General features: G+C 34.5%; 1 protein-coding gene across 1 annotated transcript in view; it reads right to left on the bottom strand.

Annotated features, from left to right (window-relative positions):
* Window positions 1–13,779, bottom strand: part of LOC111514717 (N(G),N(G)-dimethylarginine dimethylaminohydrolase 1) — a 34,561-nt gene extending 20,782 nt beyond the window's left edge. The window contains exon 1 of the mRNA XM_074182860.1: window positions 13,458–13,779. Within this exon, the coding sequence (XP_074038961.1) occupies window positions 13,458–13,715 (258 nt within the window). The 5' untranslated portion in view covers window positions 13,716–13,779. The remainder of the gene's footprint in view (window positions 1–13,457) is intronic.
* Between the last annotated feature and the right edge of the window lie 661 nt (window positions 13,780–14,440).

The following is a 14,440-nucleotide window of genomic DNA, read 5'->3' as shown; positions in this document are numbered from 1 at the left end:
GTATGAAGGAAACGAAAAGCCTCTTTGGAATCAATACGAATGATTTCTATCATTATATTCTTTACTCGGTATGAATGAAAATCTCTTCGGCCCCGTCCAAGAGGGTTAATCACACTCCCGAAACGAAAAAAATTCTTGAAGTATGAAGGAAACGAAAAGCCACTTTGGAATCGATACGAATGATTTGTATCATTATATTCTTTACTCGGAATGAATGAAAACTCGGAATTCTCAATTTCTCCTCACAATTTTTAGCAATAAAGACAAATATTACGATCATATTTCTCTTGAACGAGACCGAAGAAATTTTCTTTGATACCGTATCAATTTCAAAGTGGCTTCTCGTCTCCTTCATACTTCAAGAATTTTTTGAAACTGAGATTATCATTTATATCCAGTTAAAAATTCAATGATACAAATCATTCGTATTGAATTCAAAGTGGCTTTTCGTTTCCTTCACACTTCAAGAATGTTTTTCATTTCGGGAGTGTGTTTAACCCTCTTGGACGGGGCCGAAGAGATTTACCTTTATACCGAGTAAAGAATATAATGATACAAATCATTCGTATCGATTTCAAAGTGGCTTTTCGTTTCCATCATATTTCAAGAATTTTTTCATTTCGGGGGTGTGTTTATTCCTCTTGGACGGGGCCGAAGAGATTTGCCTTGATACAGAATATACAGTATAGCTATATGCTTTCACGTAAAGGCACATCAGAAACCCAAAAAACATGATCACGATTTCGGTACGCTACTGACCATTCGGGTATTTCCGGAAAAAATGCTGCTGACTTTGGCTGCTAACTTCACACCGGTAAGTAATGATCGGAAATGGTGAAGACGAAGACTATGAGCGAGGAGTGCGTTAATAGGAACTTCCTTGAAGATTCACAACTGAAAGAGGAACTTTCGAAGAAAAGAAGAAAAAAGTTAGGTACCACTAGAAAAACTCCATTCCGTGTTGAGAATCACACGTTAAAAGGTAAGACCTCGTTAATCCTCAGCTCGCACAAGTTTCGACTTTTGAGGGTTGTCGTTCGTAGGGGTGCGACAGCTGGTTAACGGAAAAACAGATTTTAAACAGATTTTTTTAAACACATTCGAATTGATAGGAGTATATTTCTGGGAGACAATGATTTTTGGGAAAGAATGAGTTTCGCTTTCTACTCTTCCATCTTTATACAGAAATATGTGGAAAACTTTCAAAGGAAGGAAAAAGCAATTAATTTCAATATAAACAAAAATCTGTATACTAAAATTCCATAATAGTAGGCACTAAATTTTCAGAAGTATCATTGCATCAAAACGAAAACATTGTTGTCAGGTTGTGATTTTATATATTTTATCATTCTATATATTTCATTAGATGATACAATATATAGAATCACAACTTTACAACAATGTTTTCGTATTAAACAACTAATATTTCTGAGACTTTAGTGCCTACTTTTATGGAATTTTAGTATAGTTTATGCAAAAAAGTAACTTTCGCTCACAAACTAGAATGAAAAAGGCCTCTCCAAACAACTACTTCAATATAATTGGCGTGTCTTTTCTCCATGTAAGTGGAACTTTACTTGTTTCATTTACTATATTGTGTAGTAAACCTGTAAATGATATCTGATTCAATTCCTTAAAGAATATTTGGAGTACAAACTGAATAGGAAAAAATGTTTTTACACAATTCAATGTTGTTTGAAAGTAGTTTTTTTGGGAGAGCTTTTTCTTCCAGTTCGTGTCTGAAAGTTACTTCTTTGAATGATCGACACCTCTTCGTAAATATTTCATTTTGGAATGAATGACTTTCTTCCTTCCTTTAGAAGACTCGCACTTACTTTTTTATAAAGGTAGAGAAGTAGAAAGTCAAAACTTTTTTTTCCCAAAATTTACCTGTCCTAAAATTACACCCCTTTTAATTTATAGAACTGAAACTTCTCTGCTCTGAAACATCAGAGCTGCAATACTGTTTTCGACGCGCGTTGACATCTACAAGAGATAGACTACAACAATAACGTTCAAATAAGATATTCTCCACCCCCAGAAAAATATAATTCATTACTTGGTGGAATTAAGGTATGAACTAGGCCTAACTAATTATAATTAACCGAAAACATTAGTACCTTGACCCAATTATTTCAATTACTCTCAATGTAACCAGTAAAAAGATAATAAGTATTCCACCCATGAAATTAAAAGTATAAATAGATTGGAATGACAAAATGAATTCTATTTATACAGGAAGTTCCCGTAGTGCGTGTCAATCTAATCATGTTTTATCACACGATTGGATCAAAAACTATGATGTCATTCCATATATATTCTTTAGTTTGCAATATTCACCAAGTTCTGGTTTAGAATGTTAAAAATCGTCAAATGAAGAGGCATTCACCTTCGTGGACAATTATTTTGCAGTGCTATTTGGACGGGTTACCGAGAGGGGGGCATCGCCGGGAGAAGTGTACAGAGTTAAAAGGATACTATGTTGAAAAATTTAAAAAATCTTACCACCCTCCTAATAATGATGGAACTTGAACATTTGAGAGATATTGTAGATGTATGAGTTATACTTAAATTAATTATTCATTTTGAGAATACGTGTTCAAAATGAAAAATCTTTAGAAAAGAGCTGCAGGTTACGCCACTGATTTCAAGTAGTTAATCTGTTGCCAAACACATTCATTCTTCAGGTGGTATTAGAGTTTACAAAACCGAAACACGTGTTTCGCTATACAATTTTTCTCAGGCTGACTTAATTCTACCTAATTGGTGCTTTATACAGGCTGATTCACGGTGGATGGCACATTAGACGTTTCTGGTGAACCAGACAACGGATCACTTTGAAAATTTAATGGAGGGCATATTCGGACATTCTCCAGCCAACTGAAATATTTTCGACAATGCGGTGTTGTCGCTTCTATTAGAAAGCAGTAGCAACTTTGATTTTTCAAATGGAACACTCTGTATATAATATTATTTTTGGAATCTCCAACAATTGCCGACAACTTTTCTTGATATTTCCCTATACCTATCTGTTACCGTTTTCGAAATAAAAAATTAATTTCAATTTTTTTCTTCGAAAATCATGACTTCTAAAAATGCCGATATCTTTTAGTTAAGAAGTACTATGATATCGAAATTTGGTTTGGAGTTAGGTGATACTTGGACACTTCCCACACGTCAGCCTAATCTCCGTTACTTCAATACAGGGTGGTAAAAAAATACAGTTTTTTCGTTTGCTTGAAAAAGTTGCTGAAATTTGATTATTTTAAATGGAACACCCTGTATATTATTGAAAATTCGGAAAGCTGCTGAAATTTGCTTGCTTTCTTTCTATGTATATCATACCTATACCTAACTAGTCAAGTTTCGGACTTATGAACATTTATTTGTGAAAATGTCCCTTCAGAATGGTATTTCCATTCGGTATTTGGTAAGCAGGCCATGATTACTATTTGACAGTAACGTTGTGACATTCTCCTAATAATATCGACATTTTCGTCACTTCAGAAGTTGCAAATACCTTCAAAACGATGGAACAAAACTATTCAAACGAAGTTCTTATGAATTTGTTTATTATTTTTGGGCAGTGTGACAAAATTATCAGCAGAACATGTAGAAAGTTCAATGAAATGTATCCAAATCTACCGCCAATGAACCTCAAGAAATTTATACGAATTCAGAACAATTTCAATGCATTTGGATGTTAATGACTCCTCGTATATCACGTACCTCAATTTGTTGTCCATCAACATGCAGAAGACATTAAAACTAAATTTTTCTTGAAATCCGGCTTCTTTTGTGACGTGAGGATTTTCACTGGACCAATAATGACGTTTTTTTCTATTGAAAATCCCTTCTCTCGAAAATTTCGATTCATCAGTCCAAATAATTTTATTTAAAAAAAGTGGATCTTCTTGAATGCGTGTCAACAACATTTCACAAAATTCTACTCTCTGTTGAGGATCTTGAGGCTTCATTGCTTGAATTTTGGTGAATTTATAATCATGCATTTTATGTCTTCGCAAGATTCTTTGAACCGATGAATATTTTATACCCAAATCTTCTTCAGCACTTCTTATCGATGACTCATAAGGACTTCGTTTGAATAGTTTTGTTCCATCGTTTTGAAGGTATTTGCAACTTCTGAAGTGACGAAAATGTCGATATTATTAGGAGAATGTCACAACGCTACTGTCAAATAGTAATCATGGCCTGCTTACCAAATACCGAATGGAAATACCATTCTGAAGGGACATTTTCACAAATAAATGTTCATAAGTCCGAAACTTGACTAGTTAGGTATAGGTATGATATACATAGAAAGAAAGCAAGCAAATTTCAGCAGCTTTCCGAATTTTCAATAATATACAGGGTGTTCCATTTAAAATAATCAAATTTCAGCAACTTTTTCAAGCAAACGAAAAAACTGTATTTTTTTACCACCCTGTATTGAAGTAACGGAGATTAGGCTGACGTATGGGAAGTGTCCAAGTATCACCTAACTCCAAACCAAATTTCGATATCATAGTACTTCTTAACTAAAAGATATCGGCATTTTTAGAAGTCATGATTTTCGAAGAAAAAAATTGAAATTAATTTTTTATTTCGAAACGGTAACAGATAGGTATAGGGAAATATCAAGAGAATTTGTCGGGCAATTGTTGGAGATTCCAAAAATAATATTATATACAGAGTGTTCCATTTGAAAAATCAAAGTTGCTACTGCTTTCTAATAGAAGCGGCAACACCGCATTGTCGAAAATATTTTAGTTGGCTAGAGAATGTCCGAATATGCCCTCCATTAAATTTTCAAAGTGATCCGTTGTCTGGTTCACCAGAAACGTCTAATGTGCCATCCACCGTGAATCAGCCTGCATAATATAACAATTCGAATCATACGAACTTCTACCTACTTAATGACTTATAATTCAACCTCAGTTTGGGTAGAAACTAATTGAAGATTCAAACATTATAAAACTAATTTTATCAACTCATTAAATGGGCATGTAATAAACTAGCAATTTCCATATTGGAAAACAGATTAAACAGGGGGAAAAAATTCAATTCTGTTCGGTCATTCAGTAAATATTCAGATTTTTTAAATATATAAATTTCCGATTATTCCAAAAGATCGCCAACAGCATAAGCACGAATAACTAGGAAGAAGAAATAATAATAATAAAGTAGAAATGAAAATCAAGTCATCTGAAGGAACAGTTCGTGCAAGGTAGTGTCTATCATCAGATGAGTGGCCAAACAGCCCGAAACCGGCGGCCTGCAAGTGTGTTCCAATAATTGAAAATCTATTGCGGCGGTAATATCGCCAACAGCATAAGCAGAAATAACTTCAGTGAAGAATCCTGCACTGACACCTGTCGGATATAATCCAACGCCCTTCGTGGTATTAGCCAGGGAATTATTTGTTTTCTGTTAGGTGTCAATCCATTAACCTACAGTGTAGGTATTTCGAGACTGGCCGTAACGAATTGTTCTTTTAGATAATTTGATTTACAGTCAGTCTCCAAGTATGCCCACTCAATTTGTGAAGTTTTTTTCCTGATACGAAGAATTGGGCAAATTTCGGATATGCGGTTCATTACCTCGATCACAGGTAGATGGAGCGATGACAAACCAGTTGTTTTTTGTTCGCTTCAGTTCGAGGAATGATACTCTGAAGGAATTCGATTTTCAGTTATCGGAAATCATCGTCTATATGTTGATGATTGACACTACCTTGCACTGACGAGTGGCCAAATAGACCGAACCGGTCTGCAAGAGTGTTCCCATAATTGAAAATATATTGCGGCAGGAATAACTTCAGTGAATAATTCTGCACTGACATCTATCGGATATAATCAAACACCCTTCATGGTATTAGTCAGGGGAGTAGTTGTTTTCAGATAGGTGTCAGTCCATTAACGTACGGTGTAGGTAATTTGAGACTCGCCTGAACGAATTGTTCTTTCAGATAATATGTCTTTCATTTTTGTTTTGGTGGGTTTTTGTTCTATAAGCCACGTCTAAGTCTTTCATTTTTGTTTTGGTGAGTTATGTGTGGTGTTATTGGTGGGTTCTCCATAGTATGTCAATCTCCTATGAGTGTAATTATCGTTTCTTGAAGAGGAATAGACCTGGTTAAAGGTTAGTCCGTAGTTTTTTCAAAGAATGGAGTCGCTCATATCTACCTTGTAACCGTTGTTGATAGCAATTTAGTTGATGAAACTCTGTTCTCTCAGAAAATTACTTTCTGGCAATGGAATAGTATATGAAGCATACTATCAAATGCTGCTAATTTACGATGGATGTGTCAAAAAATTATCTATTACAAAAGCTGGCTGGTGGAAAAATGCAAAATCATTTTTATCTTTAATTCCAAATTGAAACCCGTTTAAAAACGTGGATTTACTCGCATTTTATTGACATGATGATAAAACTTCATAGAACAAAAGTTGCTTAGAATTGGTCAGTCTATCAAATTCGCGGATTCATTTTCGATGAAACATTTTTCACCCCCGAGAAGAGATGGCATCCACCCCAGAGAAAAAAGAAATTCCCGGTACAGGGTCAACTTTGACTATGAGAGTACGTAGAACTATAATTCCAATTTTTGTGAATACAAATGCTGTTTGGCAAAATTATACGCGGAAAAGGTCAGGGACTGTATCAATTTCAGGTACTTCTCGCGCAATTTATTCAAAGGAGAATGTTACCTATATGAGACAAACAAAGATGACATATTTCAGAGGCGTGCTGTTCTGTTTACTTATGTTCCGAGTTCCTAGACATTCTGTGACATTTTGTGCACCTAACCTATCTTACTCTAGATAAATAAATAACAAAACAACTGTTGTTTAAGTGGCTTGTGGAGGTGGTATTGAACTATAATTTATATTTTGCCTTAATTGTTGATTTATAAAGATAATTTTCCCTTTTTCAAAGTAGAGTATCTAGGTACGTATAAATTATTTCAACTTGATATAGGCGCTGTTGCCAATATGTGAATTAGAAACAAATCCCTTCATAAATTAAAACCCAACATTTGAAACATCAATTTGAATACTTTTCGAAGTCAATTTGAAAAATTCATGAATTAAACTCAACTTTATTTTGTTCAAACTTGCATTTGCTGTAATAACCCAAATTGAGGAACATTCCATTGTCCTCAGGTTTGTTCATACTGACTCAATTTTACCTAATTAGTGCTTCATAGAATATAACAATTTGAATCACATGACCTTCTACCTATTTATTGACTTATAATGGGGAATGTTCCTCCTGACGAAAATCAAGTAGTTTTCATAAAAGAGCTCTAGAACGCATTTTAAACTTATCATTTCAACCTTTTTCTTTAAAAAATTATTTAAATACTTAAATACTTAAAGAGGAATGAAATAATGCATTCAACATTTAAAGGGATTCGTTTCTATTTCACCATTTGGCAACATCGGTTATAGCTAATAAAGGACAATGAATCTGTTATCTGTGTGAGACAATCAAAGATGACATATTTCAGAGGCGTGCTGTTCTGTTTTCTTATGTTCCGAGTTCCGAGACATTTTGTGACATATGAAATTTTGTGCACCTAACCTATCTTTCTCAATATAAATAAATAACAAAACAGCTGTTGTTTATGTGGCTTGTGGAGGTGGTATTGAACTATAATTTATATTTTGCCTTAATTTGACACTATTGACATGATTCTTCTTCTTCTACTACTAACCTGAACTCAGATCTAGCATTCTAGGCGCTGTTGCTAATATGTGAATTAGAAACAAATCCCTTTCAAAATTAAAACCCAACATATGAAACATCAATTTGAATACTTTTCGAAGTGAATTTGAAAAACTCATGAATTGAACTCAATCTACTTTGTTCAAACTTGCATTTGCTGTAATAACCCAAATTGAGGAACATTCCCCATTTTACCTCAGTTCAGGTAGAAACCAATTGAAGATTCAAACGTGGATTCATTTTTGAAGAAACAATTTTCACCCTCGAGAAGAGATGGCATCCACCCCAGAAAAAAAAGAAAATCCCGGTACAGGATTAACTTTGAATCTGAGAGTAAGTAGAACCATAATTCCAATTTTCGTGAATACAGATGCTGTTTGGCAAAATTATACGCGAAAAAGGTCATAGACTGTATTAATTTCAGGTACTTCTCGCCCAATTTATTCAAACGATAATAATATTCCAGAATCTACTGTGGTACATTAAGATAGTACATATCGCTTCCATTCGAGTGATTTTATTATCGTAATAGAAGAATAAATATAGTTGAAGAAACTAAAAAACACCCTTTTAAAAAACATCGAACTGAAAAGGTAAAAATATTTTGTTTTAAATAAGCTTAAAACAATAACGGACGAAAAATACTAGTATTATTGTGAAAAAAGCGACGGGCACTTAATATACAAAAAATATAGCACAAAGCGCCCACGACGGGCGCTTGATATACACGTTTTTTTCACAATAAGACTAGTATTTTTCGTTCGTTATTGTTTAAAGTTTATTTAAACATTTTTTTCAACTTTTGAGTTCGATATTCTTTAAGGGCGTGTTTTTTAGTTTTCAAACTATATTTATTTTTCATTTTTTAGTTTCGTATGCTATAAAAGCGTGTTTTTAGTGTTTCTAAACTATTTAAACTTTTTAATTTATTAATTCTGAACTTTAGGATCAATCAGCCGTATATTGGTTAGAAAAATGACCCTTGACATTTTTCGATTCCGAAGAGGTAGCCTGAAAATCAGCTACCAAGCCCAAGGCAGCAGGCACGCAAAGGAGGTTTACAAATAAGGCAGCAGGCGCGCGTGTTAATAAAAAAAAAATACTTCTTTCAAATGAAGAAATGCATGTAAAGTGAGTTCGAATTATATCAAGGAGGTTACGTACATCGCCATCTGCCTGCGAATAGATCAAGCAATAATGTCGATAATTCTGTCAAATACAGATCCCACGCTTGAGACTTACAAACAAACTGACACACAAACAAACATACATATACATACAGGTGAAGCTAATATATAGCGAGTAATAATCGCAGCGAATTGAATTTCTTAATATTTCACAACCATTGTCGATCAAAAAATTACAATTTGAATTCAGACCCGTATTTCAAATTCTGAACTGATGGTGGTCCAAGACCTATGGCACCCCGAATGAGAATTCTATGAGCATATTCTGTTAGCTAATTGAAACATTTCGTGAAAAAGTTCAAAATTTCTGCGAACAAAAAAAGATGCAGTCAAATTCTACTTTGCCACAATTTAATCTGCTCTCGATCGCTTATCGTTTACGAGATCCCCAAGCAAAGACTTCGAATTTGGTACACCCGGTATATTTCCAGTTTTCGGTGATGCAACAATGCACCTTTAAATTGCTGCAAACAATATATTCGAACCCCAATTGCCCACAGCTTACATCATCTGTACACAATAACCTCATAATTGACCAACAATGAAAGAGCTTGATAGATCAACCATATCGTGAAGTACATAATTTGGCTTATTAGTGCAGTATACGATCATAACTTGACAGAATTATTGACCAGTATCTTTTCTGATGTAGATTAATTTCATTGGGGAAATAGTTCTGAGAAGTACTTGAATTTTTTGGTAATAAAAAACTTGTGCAATTTTTCATAATGTGTGTGTTATTGTTACAAGTTTCACACTGCTTATAATCTTGGTGATTGGACTTTTCACAAATACCATAATTGAATAATATAAAAATTGTGATGGAGAACTTCATACTATAATAAAACGATTTGCAATTCAGCTGGAAATTTCAACAGAGAAGTATCATTGATAAAACCTGTTCTGGAAGAGAACGCTTATCCAGATTCATTCGTAGAGTCAACAATAAATGCAATGAAGAATAAACAGTCAATCGAAAATCAAATGACCGTACAAACAGCATCACAAATTCAACAACCACCGACCCCTTTCACAACTAACGCTGTGAAAAGATGAAACGAATTGGGAATAGATATGATGTTAGAACTTTCAACAAAACAACAAATACACTGAAATCTATACCAGAACCATTAAATGTGCGTGAGATCACATCAGAAATTAAGAACTATTCAAAAAATAAGGTGAATGTTCAAATTTCACGGACTACGTACATTCATTTTTTTTTCTGATTGATTCGGCCGTTACTTGATGAAGATCCATAGTAATTCAAAAAACTACACCTCACGATTTGATATTCACAAACTTTATTTTGAAAAATATTTCACATGTTTCGCTAGCATAGTAGCTTTTTCAAGTGATTTATACTTCAAGTTGTTCTTACATTAATATTTATATACTACAGGTAACCACAATCGATACTACCTCAAAAAAATTACCTAAACCTGTACCTAAGGTACCTTTTCAATCATGATTACCTGAAGCATATTACCTCACATCTACATCAATAATAAATAATTCTTTCTCGGTTTTTCAGAAAACAAGTTCAATAATGGTGATCTATTCAAATCCATTTGGTCATTCATTAGAATATTAGAATTTTCAAGTTTATTAATTTCCATTGCTTCCAAATGATTCAGTTTCAAACCTTTATTTTCTATGTGCCAAATTTAGAACTCTTCATCAAAGATATGATTTTCTTCTAGAATATGATTTGAATATGTTGAATTTGTTTTCTTATTTACATAGCTCGTATGATGTTCCTGGATTCGATTCCTGAATGTCCTGCCCGTTTGACCAATATATACCTTAGCACGTTCCACACTTTAATTAATATACTCCTGATTTCTCGAATTTGGATGTCTTGTCTTTATTATTTTAAACTAACTTTCCCAACGTATTACTTCTTCTATATGCAATTTTAATATCTCGTTTCCTCAAAAATGAAGCCACTTTTCCGTTGGTTGTCCAAATTACGTTAAAGCTCTATAATTTTGATTATAGACTTTTTTCTGGGTTCAAAGCCGAATTATTAAACAAAATACTTGCCAAGAAAGTCTACTCAAAAGCGATTCGAGACGTTTTTTCTATTGATAAGGTAGGTATTGAAAATAATAAAGACAAAACATCCAAATTCGAGAAATCAGGAGTATATAAACTGAAGTGGAAACACCCCCTATCTTCCGTAATATTCGAGGTGGAACGATGAAACTCTCAGGACTGATGTTCATGTTTTGATGTCAAAACCAAAAAAAATCTACTTCAATTATTACGGAAGATACGGGGGTGTTTCCATGAGAAGTGAGACAAATTCGGATTTTTCAGGACTGAAATTTCTCCAGGAAAAAAGTGTGTATTCGTAGTAAGTTGGTAGTTCTGATCACGAATCTGAAGGAATTTTCAGCCTATTTTGCCCCCTAATATGTATGATGGGGTGTTCCATCGCGAGTGGCGGACAGTGTATATCACTTTGGCCAACCCCATTCAGGTGGTAAGTGCATTTTGAGCATTTCCATCAGTCCTGAGAGTTTCATCGTTCTACCTCGAATATTACGGAAGATACGCGGGTGTTTCCATGAGAAGTGAGACACACCGTATATTGGTTAAACGGGCAGGACATTCGGGAATCGAATCCAGGAACATCATACGAGCTATGCAAATAAGAAAACAAATTCAACATATCATCTTCTAGAAGAAAATCATATTTTTGATGAAGAGTTCGAAATTTTGCACATAGAAAATAAAGGTTTGAAACTGAATCATTTGGAAACAATGGAAATTAATAAACTTGAAAATTCAAACATTCTAATGAATGACCAACTGGATTTGAATAGATCACCATTATTGAACTTGTTTTCTTAAAAACCGAGAAAGAATTATTATTGATGTAGATGTAAGGTAATATGCTTCAGGTAATCATGATTGAACAGTTACCTTAGGTAAAGGTTTAGGTAATTTTTTTGAGGTAGCATCGATTGTGGTCACCTGCAGTATATAAATATTAATGTAAGAACAACTTGAAATATAAATCACTTGAAAAAGCTACTGTGCTAGCGAAACATGTTGTGATATATTTTTCAAAATAAAGTTTGTGAAGATCGAATCGTGAGGTGTAGTTTTTGAAAAAACGTACATTCAGTCGGTGATTTTTCATTTTTTTATTTTGTGTGTAAAATGGAATTATGTGCTCAACAGCACTTTAAATGTTGACAGTGGCATACGGTGATTGTACTCTGAGTTGTCAAAAAAAATTACAGGTCGTACAGAAGGTCGAGAAGATATGAAAGACGACGCTCGCTCTGGACGCCTCTGCAACTTACAAACCATGAAAATGTTGAAAAAGAGAAGAAAAATTGAAAATCGTCGAATCACTATATCAGAGAAATTGCTGAGGATATCGGCATATACGTTGGCTCATGATAAGCAATTTTTTCAGAAATTTTGGGCATGAAGTGTATGGCAGCGAAGTTCGTGCCAAAATGGCTGAATTCTGCCCAAAAAAAACGTCGCATGAGCATCGCTCAGAAATTGTTGAATGACGTCAACGGCGATCCAGAATTGCTTAAAAAGGTCATACCTGCTGACGAATCATGGATATATATGGTCATGACATCGAAAACCAAAGTCCAATCGTCCAACTGGAAGAGCGAAGGAGCGCCAAGACAAAAAAAAGCATGAATCCATCTAGTTTATTTTTCCTATAATGAGCACAATATTTTCTACCCTTTCTATCCATAATTGTTATCATGGGAAAGGAAGGTTTTAGCTTAGCACTTCTCCAACGTCATACAAAAAATATGGGAATCTTCCAAAAAAAGAAAGTAAGCAATCAATTTTAAAAAATTAACTCTATTCAAAGATGTGCAGACCATGCAAAGAAGTAACTTTCGAACACAAACTGGAATGAAAAGCTCTCTCGAAACAGATTCTTTCCCACAAATTATTCTAAATAAATCCCTTTCAATTCAAATTGTTATCATATTATTATTATTTGTTTATTTTGTTTGTTGGTTTGCACTGATTTACCAATTCAAACAACAAATTAATTTCAATTCCTAAGTGGCCAACAATACCACCAACGACCTCAATAACCTTACAATCCAAGAATACATAATAATAATGAATAATGAAATGGAAACAAATTAATAATAAAAAGCCGAAATCTAATGTTGGTCCAATAATGAGTTACTAGTTATGTACCTCTATCTACTAACAAGAATGAATTTCAAAGAAGATAACTTTTTCTCATTTAGAAATTTTAGTAAAATGACTGTTCTATTGTGTGTTTTCATTTTTAAATATTATTTCGTAGAGGGAATAATAATTGAGTTCTCAAACTCTGACCCCTGAATGTTCACATTGAACACGAAATAAAAACTGAATAAAAGTAGTTAGAAATCAAATCTCTTCAGTACATTTCCACCGTAAAAACCCCATTCATTGCTGCAATAAACACGAACAAATTACTTTAAATGTCTGACCCACTTGCCAACATTAACGAGCTCAATAACCTCACAATTTACCAACAATAAAGCCACGTACTTCTTGAACGCGGTGAGCCGCACCTGGCCTGGTTATCAATGCCGTTCCATTGCAAACCACCGCCGTATCCTCAACGAAAACGCACTCCGGTAAAGCTTCGTCTGGAGGCAGTTCAATGACATCCAGACCGATCTCCCGCAGCAGCCTGACATAGTTTTCATGCTGTTTTTTCGCTTCTTCCAGATCGATTTCGCCCCGAGTGCCGAGCGACGTCGGCAACCTGCACACAACGGCGTGCGTGTAGCGAAACGCCGCCATGTTGTCAAACAAATGACGATCGCGACTCGACTGCGATCCGTGCGAAGTTTGACGCTGCAGCGCGCACTCGATTCGATGATGAACAAGTTTTGCTTATGCGTCGGCTTCCTTGGAACCGATCGCTTCTTGCGGTGTGTGTTATACTACCGGAATTGGGGCACCGTATAATAGTCTAGTCAACAAGGAACATTTCGTGAATTCTTCCAGACTAATTTTCAGTTTGAGCTAAGTTCCGCACACAAATAGCTCAGGAATTATAAACAATTTTGTTGAAAGAGGGGGGTTTGTTTTATGCAACTGTCTAAAAAAATATAGCAGTTGTGGTGACCATTCTGGCTCCACCTGTATATGTGTTCCTATACCTTTTCAATAATCAAAGAAAATTCAAACCTTTTCAAAATCTACCAGAGCTCAAATTCATATAACAATCTGAAATCTCAGTTAATTCAATATTATCAAGTTTCTGATGAAGAAAAAATGGCCAGACTCTTTGGTGAATGTGAGCTAGGTGATAAAAAACCAAGCCAGCTTTTTAGGGAGATGTTGGAGTTGTCATCCGGGCAGGCGTCCAAAAAATGTGTACTCATTTTTTGGTTGAAGAAATTACCATCAACCGTCCAACATGTTATGAGAGCTTTTTTGGAGAAGCTCACAGAAGATGAACTTATGAATATGGCTGATGGTATGCTCAAGAGTACGAATTCTGTCGAGCATGTTAATGCAGT

The sequence above is a fragment of the Leptinotarsa decemlineata genome, unplaced genomic scaffold, assembly GCF_025532065.1.
Source record: "Leptinotarsa decemlineata unplaced genomic scaffold, Ldec_3_MD MMD2_P_RNA_scaffold_2, whole genome shotgun sequence".
In the NCBI taxonomy this organism is placed as follows: domain Eukaryota; kingdom Metazoa; phylum Arthropoda; class Insecta; order Coleoptera; family Chrysomelidae; genus Leptinotarsa; species Leptinotarsa decemlineata.
Note: the sequence above shows the minus strand (reverse complement) of the source record. Positions and strands in the feature narration are given on the sequence as shown.